At 44.5% G+C, this 27,050-nt stretch overlaps 1 protein-coding gene across 2 annotated transcripts in view; it reads right to left on the reverse strand.

Moving 5' to 3' along the window:
- DNAI3 (dynein axonemal intermediate chain 3) overlaps positions 1-27,050 on the reverse strand; it is a 623,392-nt gene that overhangs the window by 491,022 nt on the left and 105,320 nt on the right. For both annotated transcript variants that reach the window (XM_069232274.1, XM_069232273.1), the window contains exons 6-7: positions 14,475-14,621; positions 1,537-1,736 (exon numbers count right to left, since the gene is read on the reverse strand). In XM_069232274.1, the coding sequence (XP_069088375.1) occupies positions 1,537-1,736; positions 14,475-14,621 (347 nt within the window). The remainder of the gene's footprint in view (positions 1-1,536; positions 1,737-14,474; positions 14,622-27,050) is intronic.

Below are 27,050 nucleotides of genomic sequence, written 5' to 3' on the forward strand. Positions count from 1 at the left end.
CAGATATTCCGTCCACTGAAATCTAAATCCCATAGGATAGAATGGGATTTAGATTTCGGCAGATGGTATATCCGTCACCGTTGTGACGGAGTAACCTGGCTGCTGAGTTATAAATCGGGCCCTATGTTCCTAAGGAGGCCCACACATATTCGATATACTGGACTCTAGACATTCAGGGCAAAATTTTCATGGTTAGTATACTGGAATCAATGCTTGTCCGTTTGAGAAATAAAAAAGAATTTTGAAAACAATTATGATAAATTGAAAATATCTCCATGTTTTTAGGTCTTTCATTAGCCAAGATCTTTTGTTTGTAATAAGAGAACAAGTTCCTTACCTTTGGTAATGCTTTTTCTGGTGGATAAAGTATCTATCTGTGGAGATTTCTGTTGAATGCTGGAGCATTGGGAGTATTCAAAAGGTGAGGAATCCACAGGTAGATGTATCCATCAGAAATAAATATATATTATACATATTTACAGAGGATTTTAGTAAGTCCTTCTGGGCCATTGGTGTGCTGTAGAGTCATTCACATTTTGCTTCCCCCTACCACATTATAGAGCATAGCCACAATGTAAGCTAATTGGCTTACCTGGTATTCTTCTCATGCACGATGTGCAACCGACACAATAAACAGCCCCCTTTAGTGCCATGAACGATAGTATGTGCTTATACACAGAAATTCAGTGCCAGACTGGGAACCCAAAGCAGCCACAGCAATTTTGTTGACTAGTCCCCGAATGGAGGATGGAGATGAGAGTGAGTCGATTATGCTGGATTGCTGCTTTTGTTATTGGGGGGCTGATATTGGAGCACTATTTCAAAACCGGCGCCTAGTAACACCAGCCTTCATTCGTCCAGCGTCCTGGTTAAAAAGCCTGATGCCTGCTACAGCCAGTACAGCCAGTAGAAAATACATTTATTTTGGCATTTAGACAATGCCAGTCTACAGACCAAAACATTAACAAATAAAATAAGCATTGACAAGGTCAAAAGGTCAGCAGCGAGGCTGCAATGAAATATTGAGGCCGTGTTTGTATTAATACATCATACAGAATGTGTTGAAAAAAAAAATAGTAAATACTAAAGGACCTACTCACAAAAGTAAATTTAGTCATAGACGGGAGTTTACAATGAAAATTTAGCTTGCTTACACCTGCCAGGAATACACAAAAGGATTCCTGGTGGGTGCAAACCAATTTAAGGACCCATCATTTCTCAAGGTGAACAAATATACCAACAAGGTACATAGGCTTAAACAATCTAAAGCCGACCTTGTTCTTTTAAAAAACAATGTTCCAGCACAGAAGGTGTGCCAATACTCTGGCTGTAAAAGGGTTAAGCAAATGACAAGTTAGATTCGTTTATTAGAGCCCATGCGCTCAGAAGGATTTCACATCAATAGCAATATGATACCGCTTGTTATTTTCAGACATTTTTAAATACTTCTAAGAAAACATTTAACTGCTAAAATCCAGAATATATTAATCAGGTAGTCAAAATGTATTACTAAGAGTAATAAACCCCTATGCTTACCACTTGGTTTGGGTACTCGCTTCTTTTTGTTGAGCGACAACTTGGATGCCAGTGTCTCGCTCCTTCATTGCAATGCTAAAACGTTTATCTTCATATGAAGTGCATTCTATGTAGCCATCTTTGGCACTTGAAGCATTTTGATCACTAAAGGAAATTGGTGCACCAAACTCTTTTCGGATTCGGGAAACCATATACTTGATCTGCAAAAAAACACAAAACAATTCAAAGTTAAATATTCCTCAATTAAATGGACTAAAACGTCACTCAAAACAAAACAATGGACTGGCATGTGTACTGCATATAGGGGCCCTGGAGAAGCTACATCGTCGACTTCCGTTCCTACAGTACCTTTCAGCAAAACCCTAAATATTGAGGCTAAATATTGTAGACCATTCAACACAACTATTTAAATTGTAGACGATTCAATTCAACCATATAAATTATTACTGTTTCTTGATACAACTACTTTGTTTATTGACACACAATATGTAAAAGTAGGATGTTAAAAGCAAGGTCATCATTTAAGCGGTAACATTGAAATACTCCGTAGGGTCGCTGTATTGATGAGGCCTTATTTCAGGGATTCACATTAGCAGACGGTAGTACTAACCAAATGGAACTGAGCTTACATTCAAATGACAGGTACTGGAACGAGACCGAGATTGTATACTCATACGCTGAAACATGTAGCAGATATGGATACATTGTGAATGTATATAGGCTATAAAGGATCTCTGCAAGTATGTCTTCTGCAGATAACGGTTCCTGTTGTGTTAAGGGATAATAGCTGCACCTAACTGTCGAAGCCTAATGAGAAAAGAAAAATCTAAGCAGGGATTGTTTTACCCACTTTATAGGGCTGTCTAAAAGTTGAGGTCGAAATACTCCGTTTCTGGTACTGTCCCAGTCTTAGGTAGTGGCACAGACATATTCACATAGAATGGAATCCTGAATGGGTGGGGTTTATAAATGCAATACCCCCAGTAAGTGTCTTAGAGGACACTTATTATTAAATATTACTAATGTTAATGGGAATATACTTAAAGGCAAATGGGCAGTGGGAACATAAACATATCTTGACCACTCTTTCCAAGGTAGTTTATTAATCGAACAAGTTATGCAGAAAACTACACAGATGGCTACTGATGGCATCTTCACATTTTCTGCTCATGCGCCCTCCACTGTATTTCAAATATTAATTGATTTTGAGGGTATATTTTCTCATTTACAAACATATATTGCATTAGGTGTTGTTTGCACATGCTTTATTTGAGTTTGATAGGGCATCAATTATTCACACATGTATTCACATTATAAAGTTTTAGAGAGTGCAAGAAGATTCATATTTTAATTCTTGCATTTGACATCATTCCATGCGAGGCTCCCATTTTCAAAATAATCAGAAAAGTGTACTTAAGCTGGGTACAGACAAGTGTAAAGGCAGAGAGGAATCTTCAACTTCCTTGGCGACTGATGTCGAAGAAGCAAAGCCATAAACACCCTTTGTGAAGACCACAGGCAGTCACCTAAGATCCAGTCTGGCCTTACCTGCTTGCTGGGAAGTCAAAACTAATTAGCGCAGGATAAACAACACATCTCTTCACACAGAACAACACTTTGGTTGTTTTACCAAGGCATGCAGGTGAGAGGTGCACTTAGAAGCTGTTTGGTGCTAAGACAGCTCAGCTAGAGACAAGCAGGCAGGGGATGGAGAACAGAAACTCACTCAATCTTTACATGCAGGAAAATTCTGAAAAACTGTTGCAATGCTGCAATTACTGCTAACACTGTTAATAATTTTCAATGTCACTGTTTTGTTCATTTTTAGAGTTACAAATATACATATTTTATGCACTAGGATAGGACGCAGCATTTAAAAAAGTAATAAAACAATTTCATAGTGGGCACTCACTAACAAATAATCCTGTGAATCTCACAGGACTGACCGTTACCTGAAAGGTACCATCATAATTTAGTGATCCGGTAGTTTGTGGGTTGTAGGTTTCATGTCTATATTTAGTAGGTGGTCATTGAGCTTATACTGTTATCAAAAGGTCTAGAAAACCTAATCTCAGGCCAACCCAGAGTTGTTCAACTTATCGCAGCTACATGCAACCCTGGAAATTACTGATTGGGCGGTGATAGCATTAGTGATGGGCTTGACAAGCAGTACTGAAAAACGGAGAGTGAGAGAGAAAGAAAAACATTATCCACAGCTAGAGAAAAGGGGATACAGTTAATTTACGAAGATGATGGAATAGGTGAGTTTTCAATTGTTTTTCCTAAAATCATTAGGATCCCAGGTAATCTAATTTTTAGAGGTAGGGCATTCCATAATGCAGAATAAGCATTTGAAAAAGCCTGGGTAGCCACAGTGCACGTGTTGAATTATTTTAGTTTCCAGGTTAGTATTATGCATGACTCCTAGCGTCTAAGAGTAAGGTAAAAATAATAGCAGAATGAAAACATTCAGGTCGATGGTGTATTGCGGTCTAAATAAAGTAAGTACATTTCAACGTAACTTTTATGAGGAGCTAGAAACAGGTCTTAGAAGAAAGTTAACTACTGCCTATGTGTGCAGTAGGAAAAACGTAGAAGTAGTAGGAAAAATAATTTCCAGAATCAATTTTTGGAGAGAACAGGCCTGTACAGCCCGATGGAAGACAGCTGGCTGGATGAAGAATTTACATTTTGTGACAGCATGCAGAATACTTCAAGCTTTAGATAATGCATGTTCAACATCAGTAGGGTTATAGCTCATTAACCAGTAGAGATGCTTTCAATGTGCACTTCATCATGGCAATAAATTACATTTAGAATCAGGTGGTACCTAATGAGGTTGTACTCTGTTTTCTATGACCTCTCTGAATTCAATTTTTAGAAGTTTGAAGTTGCACAAGCTTGCAGGTTAAATGGACAGATTTGTAGCACATAAATACCTTTCATATAGGAAATCTTAAAGCAGATTTGAGAAACATTGGCTTGTTGATAGACTGCCTTGCCTCTCTTCTTAATCATGATCTTTAGATGTTACATACAGAAATTGGATGGCGTAGGCTAAAGGATCGATCCCTGGGGAACATCAAGCACAGCAGGGGCTGTCAGAATGGTGCAGCTTCCCACCCTAACCAATTGCTTGAGAAAGGAGGTGAACTACTTCAACTCTTCACTACTAGAGCACATTTAGGATTCCAGAGTCTGAATGAGCCGCAGATAGTCTGCTTTATCGAACACTGTTGATAAATCGAGCAGGACAAACAGGCAAGAATTTAACTATCCAACACACAGTGAATATTGCATATTTTTACTGCTGCTGTTACAGATTTGCAACTTAAAGAATCCAGGTTAGTTGAGGTAGATGGTTTATTTTCATCAATGTGACTAGTTAGCCAGAAGCAGTCACATTTCTTGAGCACTTTGGACAGTTGGCTTGATAGCAGGCACTAGGATTTCATTCTCCTTACAGCTATTTTTTATCAATAAAGTAACATTACCAATTTCTAGGGCATCTGGAAATTCATTGGACCAGGACAAAGTATGTTTTGGCTTTTGCTAGTCTCTGTTCAGAGTGGCCTATTAGGCAAAAAAATGATCAACCAAAGGTGACCTTGAGTAAACACCAACTGTGGAGAATAGTTCAAGCATTCAGCCATTCACTGGGGCATGGATAACCAGAAAGATGATGATGATCACGAAGGTTATCAGCTCCTAGACAGCCGACCAGAGAGAAAAGATATCCTACAGAGCAATCAACAAACAAAATGCCTCTGAAGTGCCCCATGATCCGCTAAGGTGAGGTAAGAATCTGGAGACATCAAATTATGTATTAAATTAAAGCAGATATTTTGCAGTGGATTGAGGCCCAGTGTTTGATGGGGACACACAGCCAAAATAGTGTTGGCTAGCACCCATAAGTGAAGAGAAAGATCATCTGGTGATGCGCAGGGCTTGACAAACCCTTCCTCCCTGCACCTGCCACAACAAAGGGTGTGAGTGGGCTCCTGGGAGTATAAATGGGGGCCCGGGGAGCTGCTTTGCCACTGACCTGAGCTAGGAGGATCAACGTGAGACCACAATGATGAATGGTGACAGCAAGCAGCAGCAAAGAGCAGACCAGAGCCCAAAATCAGATGTGGCACTGGGAAGCTGGTGGCTCACCTGAAGCTCTTCCTGTGCAGTTGGTGTCATCCGGGAGGAGTACCTGTTTAATCAATGCTGGGGTGGGTAACTGCTCTGCTCTCCTTCACTGCCATTCTTTCCTTCCGCCCCAGGACATCAGGACTGCAATAGGGCCCTATCACAGGCTTGTTTCAACAAGAGAGTGAAGTATCAGGAGCTATTCATATCCCAGTCTTCATTGTCCACTTTCTTCTCTTGCGCTAAAATGAGGGGACATCTAATTGATATTCCAAAAGCTACACTGAAATATCATCCTAATAGCGCATGAAAAACCACATGAAAAAACACATTATTAAATATTATGGGATTTATCCAACCGAGTCAACACTCCCAGAGAGGTGTAGTTTCATTCGCAAAATGAGAAATGTTAATATGAAATCAAAACATCATGCTGCACTATAAGTAAACAGACAAGAAGGTGCTAGGGCCTCAGGGTTTTTGTGAAAGGGAGAGTCCAGCTGGATGTAAGTGACAAAAGCATACATGGGATTTGTAAAGAAATGGCTCCCTGTTGCAGTTACCCCCCACTTTTTGCCTGATACTGATGCTGACTTGACTGAGAAGAGTGCTGGGACCCTGCTAACCAGGCCCCAGCACCAGTGTTCCTTCACCTAGAATGTACCATTGTATCCACAATTGGCACACCCTGGCATTCAGATAAGTCCCTTGTAACTGGTACTTCTAGTACCAAGGGCCCTGATGCCAAGGAAGGTCTCTAAGGGCTGCAGCATGTCTTATGCCACCCTAGAGACCCCTCACTCAGCACAGACACACTGCTTACAAGCCTGTGTGTGCTAGTGAGAACAAAATGAGTAAGTCGACATGGCACTCCCCTCAGGGTGCCATGCCAGCCTCTCACTGCCTATGCAGTATAGGTAAGACACCCCTCTAGCAGGCCTTACAGCCCTAAGGCAGGGTGCACTATACCATAGGTGAGGGTACCAGTGCATGAGCATGGTACCCCTACAGTGTCTAAACAAAACCTTAGACATTGTAAGTGCAGGGTAGCCATAAGAGTATATGGTCTGGGAGTCTGTCAAACACGAACTCCACAGCACCATAATGGCTACACTGAAAACTGGGAAGTTTGGTATCAAACTTCTCAGCACAATAAATGCACACTGATGCCAGTGTACATTTTATTGTAAAATACACCACAGAGGGCACCTTAGAGGTGCCCCCTGAAACTTAACCGACTGTCTGTGTAGGCTGACTAGTTCCAGCAGCCTGCCACACCAGAGACATGTTGCTGGCCCCATGGGGAGAGTGCCTTTGTCACTCTGAGGCCAGTAACAAAGCCTGCACTGGGTGGAGATGCTAACACCTCCCCCAGGCAGGAGCTGTAACACCTGGCGGTGAGCCTCAAAGGCTCACCCCTTTGTCACAGCCCAGCAGGGCACTCCAGCTTAGTGGAGTTGCCCGCCCCCTCCGGCCACGGCCCCCACTTTTGGCGGCAAGGCTGGAGGGAACAAAGAAAGCAACAAGGAGGAGTCACTGGCCAGTCAGGACAGCCCCTAAGGTGTCCTGAGCTGAGGTGACTCTGACTTTTAGAAATCCTCCATCTTGCAGATGGAGGATTCCCCCAATAGGGTTAGGATTGTGACCCCCTCCCCTTGGGAGGAGGCACAAAGAGGGTGTACCCACCCTCAGGGCTAGTAGCCATTGGCTACTAACCCCCCAGACCTAAACACGCCCTTAAATTTAGTATTTAAGGGCTACCCTGAACCCTAGAAAATTAGATTCCTGCAACTACAAGAAGAAGGACTGCCCAGCTGAAAACCCCTGCAGCGGAAGACCAGAAGACGACAACTGCCTTGGCTCCAGAAACTCACCGGCCTGTCTCCTGCCTTCCAAAGATCCTGCTCCAGCGACGCCTCCCAAAGGGACCAGCGACCTCGACATCCTCTGAGGACTGCCCCTGCTTCGAAAAGACAAGAAACTCCCGAGGACAGCGGACCTGCTCCAAGAAAAGCTGCAACTTTGTTTCCAGCAGCTTTAAAGAACCCTGCAAGCTCCCCGCAAGAAGCGTGAGACTTGCAACACCGCACCCGGCGACCCCGACTCGGCTGGTGGAGATCCGACACCTCAGGAGGGACCCCAGGACTACTCTGATACTGTGAGTACCAAAACCTGTCCCCCCTGAGCCCCCACAGCGCCGCCTGCAGAGGGAATCCCGAGGCTTCCCCTGACCGCGACTCTTTGAACCTAAAGTCCCGACGCCTGGGAGAGACCCTGCACCCGCAGCCCCCAGGACCTGAAGGACCGGACTTTCACTGGAGAAGTGACCCCCAGGAGTCCCTCTCCCTTGTCCAAGTGGAGGTTTCCCCGAGGAATCCCCCCCTTGCCTGCCTACAGCGCTGAAGAGATCCCGAGATCTCTCATAGACTAACATTGCGAACCCGACGCCTGTTTCTACACTGCACCCGGCCGCCCCCGCGCTGCTGAGGGTGAAATTTCTGTGTGGACTTGTGTCCCCCCCGGTGCTCTACAAAACCCCCCTGGTCTGCCCTCCGAAGACGCGGGTACTTACCTGCAAGCAGACCGGAACCGGGGCACCCCCTTCTCTCCATTCTAGCCTATGCGTTTTGGGCACCCCTTTGAACTCTGCACCTGACCGGCCCTGAGCTGCTGGTGTGGTGACTTTGGGGTTGCTCTGAACCCCCAACGGTGGGCTACCTTGGACCAAAAACTAAGCCCTGTAAGTGTCTTACTTACCTGGTTAACCTAACAAATACTTACCTCCCCTAGGAACTGTGAAAATTGCACTGTGTCCACTTTTAAAACAGCTATTTGTCAATAACTTGAAAAGTATACATGCAATTTTGATGATTTGAAGTTCCTAAAGTACTTACCTGCAATACCTTTCGAATGAGATACTACATGTAGAATTTGAACCTGTGGTTCTTAAAATAAACTAAGAAAAGATATTTTTCTATATAAAAGCCTATTGGCTGGATTTGTCTCTGAGTGTGTGTACCTCATTTATTGTCTATGTGTATGTACAACAAATGCTTAACACTACTCCTTGGATAAGCCTACTGCTCGACCACACTACCACAAAATAGAGCATTAGTATTATCTCTTTTTGCCACTATCTTACCTCTAAGGGGAACCCTTGGACTCTGTGCATGCTATTCCTTACTTTGAAATAGCACATACAGAGCCAACTTCCTACATTGGTGGATCAGCGGTGGGGTACAAGACTTTGCATTTGCTGGACTACTCAGCCAATACCTGATCACACGACAAATTCCAAAATTGTCATTAGAAATTCATGTTTGCAATTTGAAATTTTTCTAAATTCTTAAAAGTCCTGCTAGGGCCTTGTGTGTTAAGTCCCTGTTTAGCATTGTCTTTTAGAGTTTAAAAGTTTGTTAAAAGTTTGAAATTAGATTCTAGAAACAGTTTTAGATTCTTTAAAAAGTCTTCCAACTTTTAGCAAAATAATGTCTGATACAGAGATGAATGTGGTGGAACTCGACACCACACCTTACCTCCATCTTAAGATGAGGGAGCTAAGGTCTCTCTGTAATATCAAAAAAATAACCATTGGCTCCAGACCTACCAAAATTCAGCTCCAGGAGCTGTTGGCAGAGTTTGAAAAAGCCAACCCCTCTGATGATGACCTCACAGAGGAAGAAATTAGTGACTTGGAGGCCAATGTCCCTCCTCCAGTCCTAAATAGGGAGAACAGGACCCCTCAAGTCCTGTCTCCAACTGTGTTAGTCAGAAATAGTGAGTCCCTCACAGGAGGGTCCCACATTTCTGAAATCACTGAGGATGCTCTCAGTGAAGATGACCTCCTGTTAGCCAGGATGGCCAAAAGATTGGCTTTAGAGAGACAGCTCCTAGCCATAGAAAGGGAAAGACAAGAGATGGGCCTAGGACCCATCAATGGTGGCAGCAATATAAATAGGGTCAGAGATTCTCCTGACATGTTAAAAATCCCCAAAGGGATTGTGACAAAATTTGAAGATGGTGATGACATCACCAAGTGGTTCACAGCTTTTGAGAGGGCTTGTGTAACCAGAAAAGTGAACAGATCTCACTGGGGTGCTCTCCTTTGGGAAATGTTCACTGGAAAGTGTAGGGATAGACTCCTCACACTCTCTGGAAAAGATGCAGAATCTTATGACCTCATGAAGGGTACCCTGATTGAGGGCTTTGGATTCTCCACTGAGGAGTATAGAATTAGATTCAGGGGGGCTCAAAAATCCTCGAGCCAGACCTGGGTTGATTTTGTAGACTACTCAGTAAAAACACTGGATGGTTGGTTAACTGGAAATGAAGTGTGTGACTATGTTGGGCTTTATAATTTGTTTATGAAAGAACACATTTTAAGTAACTGCTTCAATGAAAAGTTGCATCAGTATCTGGTAGACCTAGGTCCCATTTCTCCCCAAGAATTGGGAAAGAAGGCAGACCACTGGGTCAAGACTAGGGTAACCAAAACTTCCACTGGGGGTGACCAAAAGAAAGGGGTTACAAAAACTCCCCAGGAGAAAGTGGGTGACACTAGAAACAAAGAAAAAGAGTCCTCTGTAGGCCCCCAAAAACCAGAACAGGTGGGTGGGCCCCAAGACACAACCCAAAACAAAGGTGGGTACCAGGGTAAGAACTGGGATGCCACTAAGGCATGGTGCCACAACTGTAAACAGTCTGGGCACCACACCAAGGACACTTCTTGTCCCAAAAACAAACCCCAGAACAAAATTCCAGGGGTAACCAGTGTAGCCATGGGAGATGACTCCTCAGATGAGGAGGTCTTCCTAGCCTTCAACTGGAAACAGGGCCCAACAGGTGAGTTGGAGATTCCAGAGGGAAGTAGACACTTCCACCACCTACTGGTGAATGGAATCCCAACCACTGCCCTGAGAGACACTTGTGCCAGTCACACTATTGTGCATGACAGGCTGGTGCTCTCAAACCAGTACATCCCAGGTGAGACTGCCAGGGTAAGAGTTAGCCTAGACAGGGTCACTAAGAGGCCTGTGGCTTTAGTGCCCATAGAAGTGGGTGGCACTCTTAGCTGGAGAAGGGTAGTAGTCAGTACAGACCTCCCCCTTGATTGTCTCCTTGGAAATGACTACCCAGAGGTTAGTCAGAGCCCAAGAGAGAAACTGGTTCAGTGCCAGTCCTCTCCCAAGGATTCTGGAAGTCCTGCCTCTGCAGTAAATGCAAGCAGGCCCCAGAAGAAGAAGAAAAGAAAACAGAGTAGGAAGGGTGGACAACCTTTAGCCAAGGTTACAGCAAGCCAAGGAGATTCTGCTCCAGTAGGGGAGAACTCCAAAAATGGCCCTGATAAAGTCCAACCTGACCCACAAGAAGTCCTAGCTAGTCAGGCAACTGTTAAACCTGAGTGGGTGGCTCCTCAGCTAACAGAAGAAAGAGTGGAAGAAGGGTGTTTACTACAAGATGTGGTAACCCCCCACTCCAATACAGCAGACAGGCAACCTGAACCCAAAGAAGCCTGTAACTTAGCCCCTTCCCTTTTAGGTGAAGAGCTAAAGGTGTGGTTCTGGGCACTGACAGCTGTCAGTGGCCTCTGCTGGGGGTTAGCCTTTATGGCTGCACTATCCTTAGCATGGTGGTCTGACCCCATGCCAAATAGCAAGTTAGGCCCCCTGACCCTATTGGTCATGGTGTGGTTACTCCAGCTCTGGGTAACCTCTCTGGGTAAGCTAGGGGTAACCCTGGCCAAGATAAAGTTAGCAGAGGTGGATACCTCTAAGACCAAAATAGAAAGAATGGGTGGAGACATTGAAGAGGCAGACAAGAGGCAATACAGGCTAGGTCCTATCACTGTGGAAGTAGGTCAGTTCCCCAAAGGGAATAACCTGAACAGAAGGATGTAAGGCAGAGTAGGCCCTGCAACTAACCAGCCTATTTCTCCTACTCTTCCTCGCCTGACAGACTAGGAAGACTCTCCCAGCTTGGGCTGAGTCTCCTGGCCTGTGGGCTGGGGGGGGCTTGTGTAAAGAAATGGCTCCCTGTTGCAGTTACCCCCCACTTTTTGCCGGATACTGATGCTGACTTGACTGAGAAGAGTGCTGGGACCCTGCTAACCAGGCCCCAGCACCAGTGTTCCTTCACCTAGAATGTACCATTGTATCCACAATTGGCACACCCTGGCATTCAGATAAGTCCCTTGTAACTGGTACTTCTAGTACCAAGGGCCCTGATGCCAAGGAAGGTCTCTAAGGGCTGCAGCATGTCTTATGCCACCCTAGAGACCCCTCACTCAGCACAGACACACTGCTTACAAGCCTGTGTGTGCTAGTGAGAACAAAATGAGTAAGTCGACATGGCACTCCCCTCAGGGTGCCATGCCAGCCTCTCACTGCCTATGCAGTATAGGTAAGACACCCCTCTAGCAGGCCTTACAGCCCTAAGGCAGGGTGCACTATACCATAGGTGAGGGTACCAGTGCATGAGCATGGTACCCCTACAGTGTCTAAACAAAACCTTAGACATTGTAAGTGCAGGGTAGCCATAAGAGTATATGGTCTGGGAGTCTGTCAAACACGAACTCCACAGCACCATAATGGCTACACTGAAAACTGGGAAGTTTGGTATCAAACTTCTCAGCACAATAAATGCACACTGATGCCAGTGTACATTTTATTGTAAAATACACCACAGAGGGCACCTTAGAGGTGCCCCCTGAAACTTAACCGACTGTCTGTGTAGGCTGACTAGTTCCAGCAGCCTGCCACACCAGAGACATGTTGCTGGCCCCATGGGGAGAGTGCCTTTGTCACTCTGAGGCCAGTAACAAAGCCTGCACTGGGTGGAGATGCTAACACCTCCCCCAGGCAGGAGCTGTAACACCTGGCGGTGAGCCTCAAAGGCTCACCCCTTTGTCACAGCCCAGCAGGGCACTCCAGCTTAGTGGAGTTGCCCGCCCCCTCCGGCCACGGCCCCCACTTTTGGCGGCAAGGCTGGAGGGAACAAAGAAAGCAACAAGGAGGAGTCACTGGCCAGTCAGGACAGCCCCTAAGGTGTCCTGAGCTGAGGTGACTCTGACTTTTAGAAATCCTCCATCTTGCAGATGGAGGATTCCCCCAATAGGGTTAGGATTGTGACCCCCTCCCCTTGGGAGGAGGCACAAAGAGGGTGTACCCACCCTCAGGGCTAGTAGCCATTGGCTACTAACCCCCCAGACCTAAACACGCCCTTAAATTTAGTATTTAAGGGCTACCCTGAACCCTAGAAAATTAGATTCCTGCAACTACAAGAAGAAGGACTGCCCAGCTGAAAACCCCTGCAGCGGAAGACCAGAAGACGACAACTGCCTTGGCTCCAGAAACTCACCGGCCTGTCTCCTGCCTTCCAAAGATCCTGCTCCAGCGACGCCTCCCAAAGGGACCAGCGACCTCGACATCCTCTGAGGACTGCCCCTGCTTCGAAAAGACAAGAAACTCCCGAGGACAGCGGACCTGCTCCAAGAAAAGCTGCAACTTTGTTTCCAGCAGCTTTAAAGAACCCTGCAAGCTCCCCGCAAGAAGCGTGAGACTTGCAACACCGCACCCGGCGACCCCGACTCGGCTGGTGGAGATCCGACACCTCAGGAGGGACCCCAGGACTACTCTGATACTGTGAGTACCAAAACCTGTCCCCCCTGAGCCCCCACAGCGCCGCCTGCAGAGGGAATCCCGAGGCTTCCCCTGACCGCGACTCTTTGAACCTAAAGTCCCGACGCCTGGGAGAGACCCTGCACCCGCAGCCCCCAGGACCTGAAGGACCGGACTTTCACTGGAGAAGTGACCCCCAGGAGTCCCTCTCCCTTGTCCAAGTGGAGGTTTCCCCGAGGAATCCCCCCCTTGCCTGCCTACAGCGCTGAAGAGATCCCGAGATCTCTCATAGACTAACATTGCGAACCCGACGCCTGTTTCTACACTGCACCCGGCCGCCCCCGCGCTGCTGAGGGTGAAATTTCTGTGTGGACTTGTGTCCCCCCCGGTGCTCTACAAAACCCCCCTGGTCTGCCCTCCGAAGACGCGGGTACTTACCTGCAAGCAGACCGGAACCGGGGCACCCCCTTCTCTCCATTCTAGCCTATGCGTTTTGGGCACCCCTTTGAACTCTGCACCTGACCGGCCCTGAGCTGCTGGTGTGGTGACTTTGGGGTTGCTCTGAACCCCCAACGGTGGGCTACCTTGGACCAAAAACTAAGCCCTGTAAGTGTCTTACTTACCTGGTTAACCTAACAAATACTTACCTCCCCTAGGAACTGTGAAAATTGCACTGTGTCCACTTTTAAAACAGCTATTTGTCAATAACTTGAAAAGTATACATGCAATTTTGATGATTTGAAGTTCCTAAAGTACTTACCTGCAATACCTTTCGAATGAGATACTACATGTAGAATTTGAACCTGTGGTTCTTAAAATAAACTAAGAAAAGATATTTTTCTATATAAAAACCTATTGGCTGGATTTGTCTCTGAGTGTGTGTACCTCATTTATTGTCTATGTGTATGTACAACAAATGCTTAACACTACTCCTTGGATAAGCCTACTGCTCGACCACACTACCACAAAATAGAGCATTAGTATTATCTCTTTTTGCCACTATCTTACCTCTAAGGGGAACCCTTGGACTCTGTGCATGCTATTCCTTACTTTGAAATAGCACATACAGAGCCAACTTCCTACAGGATTGTTTTCTACTTTCATACTATTGCTTTATCAAATGTGTTAGTACTTTTTTCTCATGTGTTTTAAGATGTAATTGACAAATATACTGTTCATTCCTACCTTGGATGGAGCTTGTATCACTCTTTCTTCTTCAATTTCAGCTTCACTGCCCAGTGAAACCCAAGCTTTGGGAACGGGAGGTTTATAAACAAATTCATCCTCTATCGTTTCCTCTGTTTCTTGTTCAGCCACCTGGTCCTGTGGCGGCTGGAAAGAGATGCATATTTAATTTTACTGTTAAATAATAATGAAAAAAGGGTTAACTCTTAGCCGCACAAAGTTGCAATATATTGACTGAATGGAAGTTAAATATAAACAAGCACTGGCCAAAGGTCTTGCTTTTTTACAATATGCAGTGGAAAAGGCATTAGGTCTGCCTTTATTTAGGTAAACTGTTTGGTATTAGTATGGAAGTGGGTTGCTCTCAGCTGTCTTAGAAAAAACATAATGAGGCAAACCCTTGACCTATAACAGTATGGAAGCTGTGAGCAGATCTCCTTTATTGAACAGACAGAAGTAGCAGACTTAACCATTACCACCTAAGAGTGTAATCAAACGAGCCAGAAGAAAACGTTTTTTTTGTAGGTTGGAAACATAAAAGGCATAAACAACAAATATTCTAGTGTAGTTACTTTTGATAATGGCCTAGTACATTCAGTGCATCTGTAAGAAAGCCCATAAGAGACCACGTCTCTACTTGGTGATGAAAAAGCTGCTGATACAACAATGTAATATATTGGAAGGCAGGTAAAACAGGTGAACTTTGCAAGGGTGATTGGTAAACGTCCTTAGCCTGTTGTACAGACAAGTAGGACAGCAACTGCTAAGCAAAAACGCCACAAACCAACAATTAAAGTGTTATAACATCAGTAAAGTAAATGCATCAAGAAACACACAATGACTCAATTACAAGGTACAGGTCATGCTGCTTCTGCTGTCTAACAGAAGAACTACTTAAGCCCACCAACCAGTGGGAGCACAAGTGGGGCAGTGTAACCATCGAACGAATGGCATGGCCTTGATGGATAGCCTATTCAAACAATGCAAAGCCATGAAAAACCCATGAAAGTCAATAGCCGAAAAGGAATTACCCAAAGCCTACTCTCTCTGTACTAACCTTGCATGCACATTTTCAATTTATTAGTAACATGGGGCCTCCCAGGCACCTAGAGCTGTCTGTAGCAAGATGTAAAAAGGGTTTGTGGGGGAAACAACAATTATATTCCTAGCTCCTCAAAATGCAGCCCTTTATGGCTATAAGGCCAATCTAAAGCGTACACCTACCACTTGAACTGATTTTTATACTTCTACAAAGCAAGGTGAGGAATAATTACAACTGGCCAAATATTATTTACTAAAGTATACAAAAACGTGATAGATGGAATACTCAAATTAATCTGAACCACTGGTAATTGATTGGGCCGCATCCCAGTCCATTGACATTTTGCACATCATGCCACCTCAATTTGGACCCAGGCAATAAACAAATCAGTCTTGACGCTGCTCCAATGGAAACAGTCCAGCCGAAACTACTAGGACTGGTCCTCCCTTACCCATAAGACAAGCTTCCCAGGTCCAGTTATGCTGTAGTTAGGGCTCATCAGCTAGGTCCAACTTGGCTCCAGGGACAGAGAGTGCACAGGACCCGCGTCTCGGCAAACATGTCCCACTTATGAAGACACACTAAAGTATACGTATATGTGATGGATGGAATGCCTGAATTAATCTCAACCACTGGTAATTATTCTGAGCCGTAATCCAGGAAATCAACTTGTGAGACTCTATACGAGGAAACCAGGTGGCAACACTGAATTTTAAGATGTCGAGTTGATGTCTGAAAAAATGTGTAACATCACTACGTCTGCAGAAGGCAGAGATAGTAGTGCAGCTGCAGCCAAATCTAGTGCATCATCAGTCAAAAAAGGAACCGGTTTCAAATGTTTTGGCTTTTCTGCAAATATTTCGGCACTGGTGAAGTTTTTGTCACAGTTTTCACCTTTAAACTCACCAGAAGGGATAAAGGCTTCAATGAAGTCTGCACCATATGTTCTGGAAGGAACTGTGATCACCATAAGCAAAGTTTCGTGAGGCGGTTCTAAGGAACAGTAGATCATCCTGGTGGACTTTCTTTTCAAAGTCGATTTTTGGGTTAATGTTGAAAATTTTGTTGATGATTCCCTCAACAAATATTTCAATGTCTTGCCCTCGAATGTCTCAATGGTCCATTTCTTAACATAGATGTACCTTGATTGCTCTCTGGACAGTGAAGCTGCAGTTGTTTGTACCTTTGACATTGGTGTCAAGCCAGTCGTCAATAGTAAGCATGATGTAATAACAGTGGTACTGGAGAAATATTCAGAGTTGGGGGGCTGCCATCAATGAAGTCAGAGGGATTGTGAAAAATCCAAGCGTGACACGAAAACAAGGGTAGCAAATGAGCCACGTCCATTTAGCATGCGAGTGGAAAGGGAATAGTGTGTCATTGGTGGTGCATTTTAAAGCATCAAAAACCAACAAAGGAGGGGCAAAAGAAAGGGATATTCGGAGAAAAGACTCCTGGTCCCGTGTGTGAGGTTCCCAATATAATGCACATCAAAATTGCACACACGATTCCAAAAAGAAAGGTTCTTCATAGACCAATAGGTTCTACATACCACAGAAAAGAAAAAGTTATTTCTTTCAAAGCACAAGCCCTCACTCACCTTACGGTGACATGCTTCATCATAGGGCTGTGCTCCTCGTCAGGCTGGCGCTGCAATGCCTGACGGGCCCCACGAGGGGGCTCTTTGCCGGAGATCTTGTTTAAGGAGAAATGCACAACCGGTCAAAAAGAAGTGTGGAGGATTGGTATAGTAGTGGTTAAAATTGTCTAGAGGTAGAAAATAAATACGTCTTTAATTTGGTGTAGATACCTCTGACAAGGTTAAAAACAATAAATAGGGAAATGGTAAAATAATGTCTACGCTCCCCATAAAAAGAGAAATTATTATTAATAGCAATTACTGACTCTCACATTGGGGAGTAGTATAAATGAAGCAAGTAGACACAGGGTCCCCTGTGCTACTCTACATCACAGTTCAACATGTTTCTCGCTAAATGGTAGTCAAAAATGATCTTAGTGCGATTCGTCAGGACCTTAATAAACGTACCTAATCCTTTAGATATTTGGAAAACCCTTATTTAGGGAGAACAGAGCCTATAGGAAATAGAAGAAAAAAAGAGATCGAAGCACATCATTAATATTAAACATAACTCGTGCTCATTGTTTGTTGGAACACCACAACCACTCGTGAAAAATACCAGAAGTGCCATGTGCTTAACAAACAGATGTGTAATAGTACGGATAAATCAAGAACGTATATCACACTGCTTACCCTCATAATTTAAATGTAGGGCATCATCAGGGAAAGTATTAACTTGAAGCTATCCCTAGATATACATCGAAAATGGACACATAGTGAGAAGACAGGCAAATTATAAAGAGGACATCATAATCTAGTAATCAAGACATTTATCAGACACAAATTCAGAGATTATGACCAGAAGGTTGAGTCAGAACAATTAATCTTAAACTGCAAAACATGAAGGTTCACAAAATATAGCCACGTGGGCCTATAAAAGTGATTTATAACAACAAAGTATATGGATGTGACCACCGTCACAACCCCACATTAATCGAGCCAAAAAAGTGCTCGTAAATCCAAAAGAACAGCTAGGTACAAGTCAACACTGGGTGGTGCATAGCAGCGCGTGTGTAAACACCCAGTAAAGAATATCTGAGCGCGACGTGTCTAAACCCGGCTCCAGGTGGCTTCGAAAAGCAACCGGGGCTGAGAGCGAACCTGAATAAGGGTCGAATGCCGCCCCGGACCGCACTGTTACGGCGGCCGGAGCTGGAAGAGAGCGCTCAGATATTCTTTACTGGGTGTTTACACACGCGCTGCTATGCACCACCCAGTGTTGACTTGTACCTAGCTGTTCTTTTGGATTTACGAGCACTTTTTTGGCTCGATTAATGTGGGGTTGTGACGGTGGTCACATCCATATACTTTGTTGTTATAAATCACTTTTATAGGCCCACGTGGCTATATTTTGTGAACCTTCATGTTTTGCAGTTTAAGATTAATTGTTCTGACTCAACCTTCTGGTCATAATCTCTGAATTTGTGTCTGATAAATGTCTTGATTACTAGATTATGATGTCCTCTTTATAATTTGCCTGTCTTCTCACTATGTGTCCATTTTCGATGTATATCTAGGGATAGCTTCAAGTTATTACTTTCCCTGATGAGGCCCTACATATAAATTATGAGGGTAAGCAGTGTGATATACGTTCTTGATTTATCCGTACTATTACACATCTGTTTGTTAAGCACATGGCACTTCTGGTATTTTTCACGAGTGGTTGTGGTGTTCCAACAAACAATGAGCACGAGTTATGTTTAATATTAATGATGTGCTTCGATCTCTTTTTTTCTTCTATTTCCTATAGGCTCTGTTCTCCCTAAATAAGGGTTTTCCAAATATCTAAAGGATTAGGTACGTTTATTAAGGTCCTGACGAATCGCACTAAGATCATTTTTGACTACCATTTAGCGAGAAACATGTTGACCTGTGATGTAGAGTAGCACAGGGGACCCTGTGTCTACTTGCTTCATTTATACTACTCCCCAATGTGAGAGTCAGTAATTGCTATTAATAATAATTTCTCTTTTTATGGGGAGCGTAGACATTATTTTACCATTTCCCTATTTATTGTTTTTAACCTTGTCAGAGGTATCTACACCAAATTAAAGACGTATTTATTTTCTACCTCTAGACAATTTTAACCACTACTATACCAATCCTCCACACTTCTTTTTGACCGGTTGTGCATTTCTCCTTAAACAACATCTCCGGCAAAGAGCCCCCTCGTGGGGCCCGTCAGGCATTGCAGCGCCAGCCTGACGAGGAGCACAGCCCTATGATGAAGCATGTCACCGTAAGGTGAGTGAGGGCTTGTGCTTTGAAAGAAATAACTTTTTCTTTTCTGTGGTATGTAGAACCTATTGGTCTATGAAGAACCTTTCTTTTTGGAATCGTGTGTGCAATTTTGATGTGCATTTTAAAGCATCCTGCTACAAATATAGAACTAAAGAATGGTGAGGAAGCACAATGTAATTTACAGACAGCTCATTCGTAACTGAAATAGCCAAAACAATTATAGTGACATGCAGTATAACTAATAGATTTATATAACACACAACTAATGTGTGCAAATTGGGTTTCAGCAATTATTTATCATCACATCACCAAGTTAAGAGTCTTAGGGCCCGATGGATCAAAGTGCTTTGCGATCACGCAACTGCAAAAACTGCATTTTGGTATGTAACAAATACAATTTGCGATTTGGTAACTTGTTACTGAATCGCAAATTGGATTTGCGACTACATACTGATTCGGTATTAGGAAGGGGCGTGTCAAGGGCGTCCCTTCCTAATACCGAATCGCAGAGGTATGTATGATTGTTTTGTGACCGTGAATGTGGTCGCAAAACAATCGCAGTTAACACCAATTTCAAATTTGTGGTCACCTGAATGCATGCGAAAATATTTTTTTAAGAGCAGGCAGTAGTCCCACGGACCACTGCCTACTCTTAAACAATGAAAAGAAAACTTTTCATTTTTAAACGCATCCCGTTTTCCTTTGAGGAAAACGAACTGCATTTAAAAAAAAAAAAAAAGATTGCTTTATTGAAAAGCAATCACAGCCAAGGTTGGTCTGCTGAGCCCACCAGGCCACCATCCCTGTGATTGTAGCCATTTTCAAGGGCTCGCAAATTGCGACCTACCTCATGAATATTAATGAGGTAGGTCCATTTGCGAGCCCTTGCGAATCGCAGTATGAAACTCCTGGAGTTTCTTACATTTCAATATCGATTAATTGATTGCAATTCGCAAAAAAACGCAATTAGGTAATCGCTATTGTAAAGAATGATACTTCTGGCCCTTGATTTGTTTTGATCCTATTAAAATCTTTTTCCTTCACACTTCAGAATTACAAAAAACATGCTTCATTCATACTTTCCTGAATGCTGATATGTTCTGAATTACTTGTACAGTTTATTTACAAGTATTGAGATGATGTTGTGTTAGAAAAAACTGACATCCTACAGCCTTTCCTTCTGCACTGCCCATATCATAACAAGATTGTCAGACAGTTTAGTTTACAAAATCTTCTAACTTTGCAGAGAAAACAAGAAAAATAAACATCAGTCTCCATGTTAAAGGAATAAGCAGCAATTTGTCAGAAGGCATATCCTGACATTTGACTTATGTCTTTGAGCTCAGTAAATGTGCCAAGATAAAAACAAATCTAAATGCATCTTTATTGCTCATTCACATTAGTGTAGGAAAGTACCATCTTGCCTGGCATGTTATCCCCATTTTCACTGTATGTCTGTTTGTTTTTGCCCAGGTGTCACTGGGATCCTGCTAGGCAGGACCCCAGTGCTCATAATGTATGCCCTGTATGTGTTCCCTGTGTGGTGCCTAACTGTATCACTGAGGCTCTGCTAACCAGAACCTCAGTGTTTATGCTCTCTCTGCTTTCTAAAATTGTCACTGCAGGCTAGTGACAAATTTTACCAATTCGAATTGGCACACTGGAACACTCATAAAATTCCCCTGCATATGGTACCTAGGTACCCAGGGTATTGGGGTTCCAGGAGATACCTATGGGCTGCAGCATTTCTTTTGCCACCCATAGGGAGCTCAGACAAATTCTTACACAGGACTGCCACTACGGCCTGAGTGAAATAACGTCCACATTACTTCACAGCCATTTATCACTGCACATAAGTAACTTATAAGTCACCTATATGTCTAACCCTCTCTTGGTGAAGGTTGGGTGCCAAGTTACTTAGTGTGTGGGCACCCTGGCACTAGCCAAGGTGCCCCCACATTGTTCAGGGCAAATTCCCCGAACTTTGTGAGTGCAGGGACACCATTACACGTGTGCACTACACATAGGTCACTACCTATGTGTAGCGTCACAATGGTAACTCCGAACATGGCCATGTAACATGTCTAAGATCATGGAATTGTCCCCCCAATCCCATTCTGGAATTGGGGGGACAATTCCATGATCCCCCGTGTCTCTAGCACAGAACCCGGGTACTGCCAAACTGCCTTTCCGGGGTTTCCACTGCAGCTGCTGCCAACCCCTCAGACAGGTTTCTGCCCCCCAGGGTCTGCGCAGCCCAGGCCCAGGAAGGCAGAACAAAGGATTTCCTCTGAGAGAGGGTGTTACACCCTCTCCCTTTGGAAATAGGTGTGAAGGGCTGGGGAGGAGCTTTGATGGGCACAGATGGTGCCCATCTCCGCATAAGCCAGTCTACACAGGTTCAGGGATCCCCCAGCCCTGCTCTGGCGCGAAACTGGACAAAGGAAAGGGGAGTGACCTTTCCCAGGTGAGGTGCCCAGAGCTCCTCCAGTGTGTTCCAGACCTCTGCCATCTTGGATTCAGAGGAGTTGGGGCACAATGGACAGCTCTGAGTGGCCAGTGCCAGCAGGTGACGTCAGAGACCCCTCCTGATAGGTGCTTACCTCTTTCAGTAGCCAAGCCTCCTTTCTTAGTAGCCAAACCTCCTTTTCTGGCTATTTAGGGTCTGTCCTCTGGGCTATTCCTCAGATAACGAATGCAAGAGCTCACCAGAGTTCCTCCGCACTTCCCTCTTCAACTTCTGCCAAGGATCGACCGCTGACTGCTCCAGGAGGCCTGCAAAACCGCAACAAAGTAGCAAGAAGACTACCAGTAACATTATAGTGCCTCATCCTGCCGGCTTTCTCAACTGTTTCCTGTTAATGCATGCTCTGAGGGCTGTCTGCCTTCACCCTGCACTGGAAGCCAAGAAGAAATCTCCCGTGGGTCGACGGAATCTTCCCCCTGCCAACGCAGGCACCAAATTACTGCATCACCGGTCCTCTGGGTCCCCTCTCATCCTGACGAGCGTGGTCCCTGGAACACAGGAGCTGGGTCCAAGTGTCTCCCACAGTCCAAATTTGGTGGAGGTAAGTCCTTGCCTCCCCACGCGAGACAGCAAACCTGTGTACTGCGTGATTTTGCAGCTGCTCCGGCTTCTGTGCACTTTTCCAGGACTTCCTTTGTGCACAGCCTAGCCTGGGTCCCCAGCACACCGTCCTGCATTGCCCAACTCGCTGAGTTGAAATCCGACGTCGTGGGACCCTCCTTTGTGACTCTGAGTCGACTGCTGTCCTCAGATTTTTTAAGTGCCTGTTCAGGTACTTCTACGGGTGCTGCCTGCTTCTGCGGGGGCTCTCTGAGTTGCTGAGCGTCCCCTCTGTCTCCTCCTCCAAGGGGCGACATCCTGGTCATTCCTGGTCCCCAGAAGCACCCAAAATCCTCAACCGCACCCCTTGCAGCTAGCAAGGCCTGTTTGCGGTATTTCTGCAACCTTCAGCACGCTGTGGGACATCTTCCATCCAAAGGAGAAGTTCCTGGACCCTTCCGTTGTTGCAGAATCTTTGGCTTCTTCCACCTGGAGGCAGCCCTTTTTTGCATCTTCATCCGGGGTTTAGTTGGCTCCTGCCCCCCCTGGACACTTGCGTGACTCTTGGACTTGGTCCCCTTCCTTTACAGGTCCTCAGGTCCAGGAATCCGTCTTCAGTGTTTTGCTGGTGCTTGTGGTTCTTGCAGAATCCCTATCACGACTATACTGTCTTTCTGGGGAAGTAGGGTAACTTTACTCCTACTTTTCAGGGTCTTGGGGTGGGGTATTTTGGACACCCTTACTGTTTTATCACAGACCCAGCGACCCTCTACAACCTCCCATAGGTCTGGGGTCCATTCGTGATTCGCATTCCACTTTTGGAGTATATGGCTTCTGTTGCCCCTAGGCCTATGTCTACCTATTGTGATTCTACATTGTTTGCACTACTTTTCTTACTGTTACTTACCTGTTTTGGGTTTGTGTACATATAATCTGTGTATATTACTTACCTCCTAAGTGTGGGTATCCTCTGAGATACTTTTGGCATATTGTCACTAAAATAAAGTACCTTTACTTTTAGTAACTCTGAGTATTGTGTTTTCTTATGATATTGTGCTATATGATATAAGTGGTATAGTAGGAGCTTTGCATGTCTCCTAGTTCAGCCTAAGCTGCTTTGCCATAGGTACCTCTAACAGCCTAAGCTGCTAGAAACACCTCTCTTCTACTAATAAGGGATAACTGGACCTGGCATAAGGTGTAAGTACCACAAGGTACCCACTATAAGCCAGGCCAGCCTCCTACAGTTAGGAACCTGAATACAGTTATTTTAGGGGTGCTGCAGCACCCCACCATACCCCTACTTTGAGCGCTTAACGGTAATGGTGTTGGACTTGGATATGAGGATCTTTGAAGTTAGTGTGCTGGCTGAAACTACAAATCATTTTCAACAGGGTAAGGTTTTACCTGAGAGGCAGCTAAACTGAGGAGAGAAATTGGCCTGATGGCTTGACTAAATGGCAGACAAACACTAGGCTGATGCACCAAAGCCTTATAACCTTCTTTGTGCTAAAGGCTAAGACTGTATACCTGGAATACACAAATGGCAATGTGACAGTTTCACCCCAAATGATTTCCATGAAGATGTGGCTACCTGAGAGAGGACTGGTGACTCCAAAAGTTTGGGAGAGTATTTTAAATTGGATTAGACACTTGCTATGGTTAATTTTGGATGTAAGCAAATGCCGCTCTCCTAACTAGTGTTCACTTTTTGATTCTATATAGCTGTGTAAAAAAAGCATCAGACTAGAGGGCACATTCTTGGCTGTCTTCTTTTGAGCGTTTAGGTTTAAATCAGCAGGGATGTTCTTTGCTGCTGAGCCTTGTTGACAGGGACATAGCCTTGTGTGCTTAGGTCCTTCCTTGCACTACTAAGTCCTGTGATCTCATGTGCCTATGCTCCATGAGGTACTTAATACTGCTAAGTCTAATCGAAATTAGAGATGATGTTCCATGGCCTAGCCTACTGAAAATCATACTTTCGAACAACTTATTGCATGACACACAGCAGTCTCATACCAACATGTCATCCTGCGAGAGCATCCTCCTGTACACATATGCAAGCAGGGTTGTAATCAGACAACAGGAACCCAAAGAGATGTTATGTCATTGTTGCGAAAAATCCTTCACTGTTTCACCTGCCTACCCCTTTATAGCCAAAGCAAAAAAGAGAGGCCTTAGGCTTTTCAGCAAGTTTGAAGTACTATCTGGTTTCTGCATTTCCAGGGACAACAGTATGGCTTGTAACAAAGCTTACTTACCTGTCCTCCATTCATGCAGGTCCTGGAAACTGGCCTTATGCTGGGGTTGTCTGTCAATAGCTCTGTAGCTCAACACGGAATGTATGGGAGTGTATAGTTTTGGGCCGTATGTATCTATGTTTTTCAGTCAGTTAAATGTCTATATACGTTTCTCTTTCCATAAGACTTGCTGCCACAAACCAACCAGATAAATATAATTATTTTCAGCCCAGTGAGTCAGAACTAAGAAACATTAGGAACATTTCTCTTGCAACTTCAGTTTAAAATTCATAGATCAATGAATTAATTTGTTGTGGTCTTACAGGAACATAGGCAATTCACCTTGCAAGGTCCTTAGGTCTGTGGTTGCAAACGATGATCTGCATTTAAAATCAGTTATGATATATACACATTTGGCCTTCCAAATGCTCCATCCCAACAATAATACATGATCCTACTGAGCCTATCAAAATCATGTGCTTGCCTGTTGAGCTCCAACATTGAAGTCCCATCTGAGGAGACTTTGAGTGACTCATTTCATGTACTGACATCACCTGTGGCATGGCTTCCTCCAGACTGGATACTGAACTCAGCTCCCTACTTGTGCTCTCTCCTATGAGAGAACAGAGGTGACAAAAAGTCACAATGAAGCACTGCACAGAAACCCTTAAATGCATGCATACATAATTACCATTAATGAGTCTGCTGGACTTGACCCTTTTTGCAGGGCCACACCCAGATTTTTGAATTCTGTTGCAGAACCCTTTTGTGTTGGCATTGGATCTCTGTACTTTTTCCCTGCTAACCAGTGTTAAAGTGTTTGTGTTCTCTCCCTAAGAACATGGTACAATTGGTTTACACCTTATTGGTACATTTAATTTACTTACAAGTCCCTATTAATGGTACTGCTTGTACCCCAGGCTTGTAATTTTAATTTCATGTGCCACCACTGAAGGAGCCCTTTGAACTATGTCTCTGACCTGCCACTGCAAGCAGTAGTGCAATTGTACACAGCCATTTCTACCTGGCAAAATAAACGTTTTCCCAGGCCTAAACCGTCCTTTTTAATGCATATGTCACATCTAAGGTAGGGTCTAAAGGCTACTAGTGCAGGGTGCTTTGTATTTAAAAAGCAGGACATGTGTACTTAAGTGTTACATCTCCTGGCAGTGAAAAACTCAGTCGTTTTCACTGTTGGGGGGCCTATCTCTCCCATTGACTAACACTGGATTAATTTATTACATTTAATAAGTGATAACTTTTGATTGGCAGCAGATGGAGATATGGTATTCACACTCAAATGAATTTTAATGTAAAATAATCTTTAAGAGTAAACTTGGATTTTAAAATCACAATTCTGCCTTGCTCTCTAAGGATGAAGACTGGGCCTGCTCCCTTCATCCTAAACTACCTGAGTGACTCCAACTGTTACATAGCTGACCTCCTGTCTGAGCTGCAGGGACACATTAAGCTCCAGAGGCCTCTCTGCAACTGCCCAGCAAACCTACTGCCTGGAGCTGACCTAATTGCCTGGACCTGCAACTGGACATGCCTGAGCCAACTGGCCTCTGCTTGAGTGAGTTCCTGATCCCCATTTGGTGCTTCCCCAGGTCCTGGACCGCTGGTTGACATCAGTTGAGCTCCTCCTGTGAAGAAAGGTGAAATCTTGAAGTGTTGGATTCTTTGCGAACAGGCCCATTAGCACTGAGACTCTGCCACCCACAACAACCTCCAATGCAAAGCTCAGTTAAACCGGACTCTTAATGTTTCAGTAACAGGCACCGCAAGAGCTGCACTTCACACTACCACAACGACAGCCTGCGGTGAACGTCAACAGGAAGCTCCAGGAATGACGGCAGTGACACTTGATCTTTGCGTACATCTACGACAGTCCACGATGCTCTCCCTGCTCCTCGTGGCCTCCTGGACCTTAAAGGGAACTCTTCACGCCCAACTATGGGAAGGCAACTTTTCCAGTGAGAATAACCTAGTTCCAGTATCCGTCCCGTTCTCCATCGCAGTCGGCCTGAACTGGTGACTTTTTCACAGTCTAGCAAGACCAGATGACTATGAGAGGTGCTTTGTGCTTTTATGGCCATATCTACCTAAAACCTTGAAATCGCATACCTCTTGTTCTACTGATTGGATTTTTGTTGCTCTGATCTTAGTTTGCTCATTAAAATGTACTCTGTTTTTCTAAACTAGCCTGGGATTTTTCTTGTGTTATGTATTCACTCCATTAATGTTTGTCTTCTCCATAAATACTTTACATTTTGCCTTCAAGTTAAGCCTGACGGCTTTGTGTCAAGCTACCAGAGGGTTAAGCACAGGTTACTTTAGTGATTTT

Source organism: Pleurodeles waltl, chromosome 4_2 (assembly GCF_031143425.1).
Source record: "Pleurodeles waltl isolate 20211129_DDA chromosome 4_2, aPleWal1.hap1.20221129, whole genome shotgun sequence".
Taxonomy (NCBI): Eukaryota; Metazoa; Chordata; class Amphibia; order Caudata; family Salamandridae; genus Pleurodeles; species Pleurodeles waltl.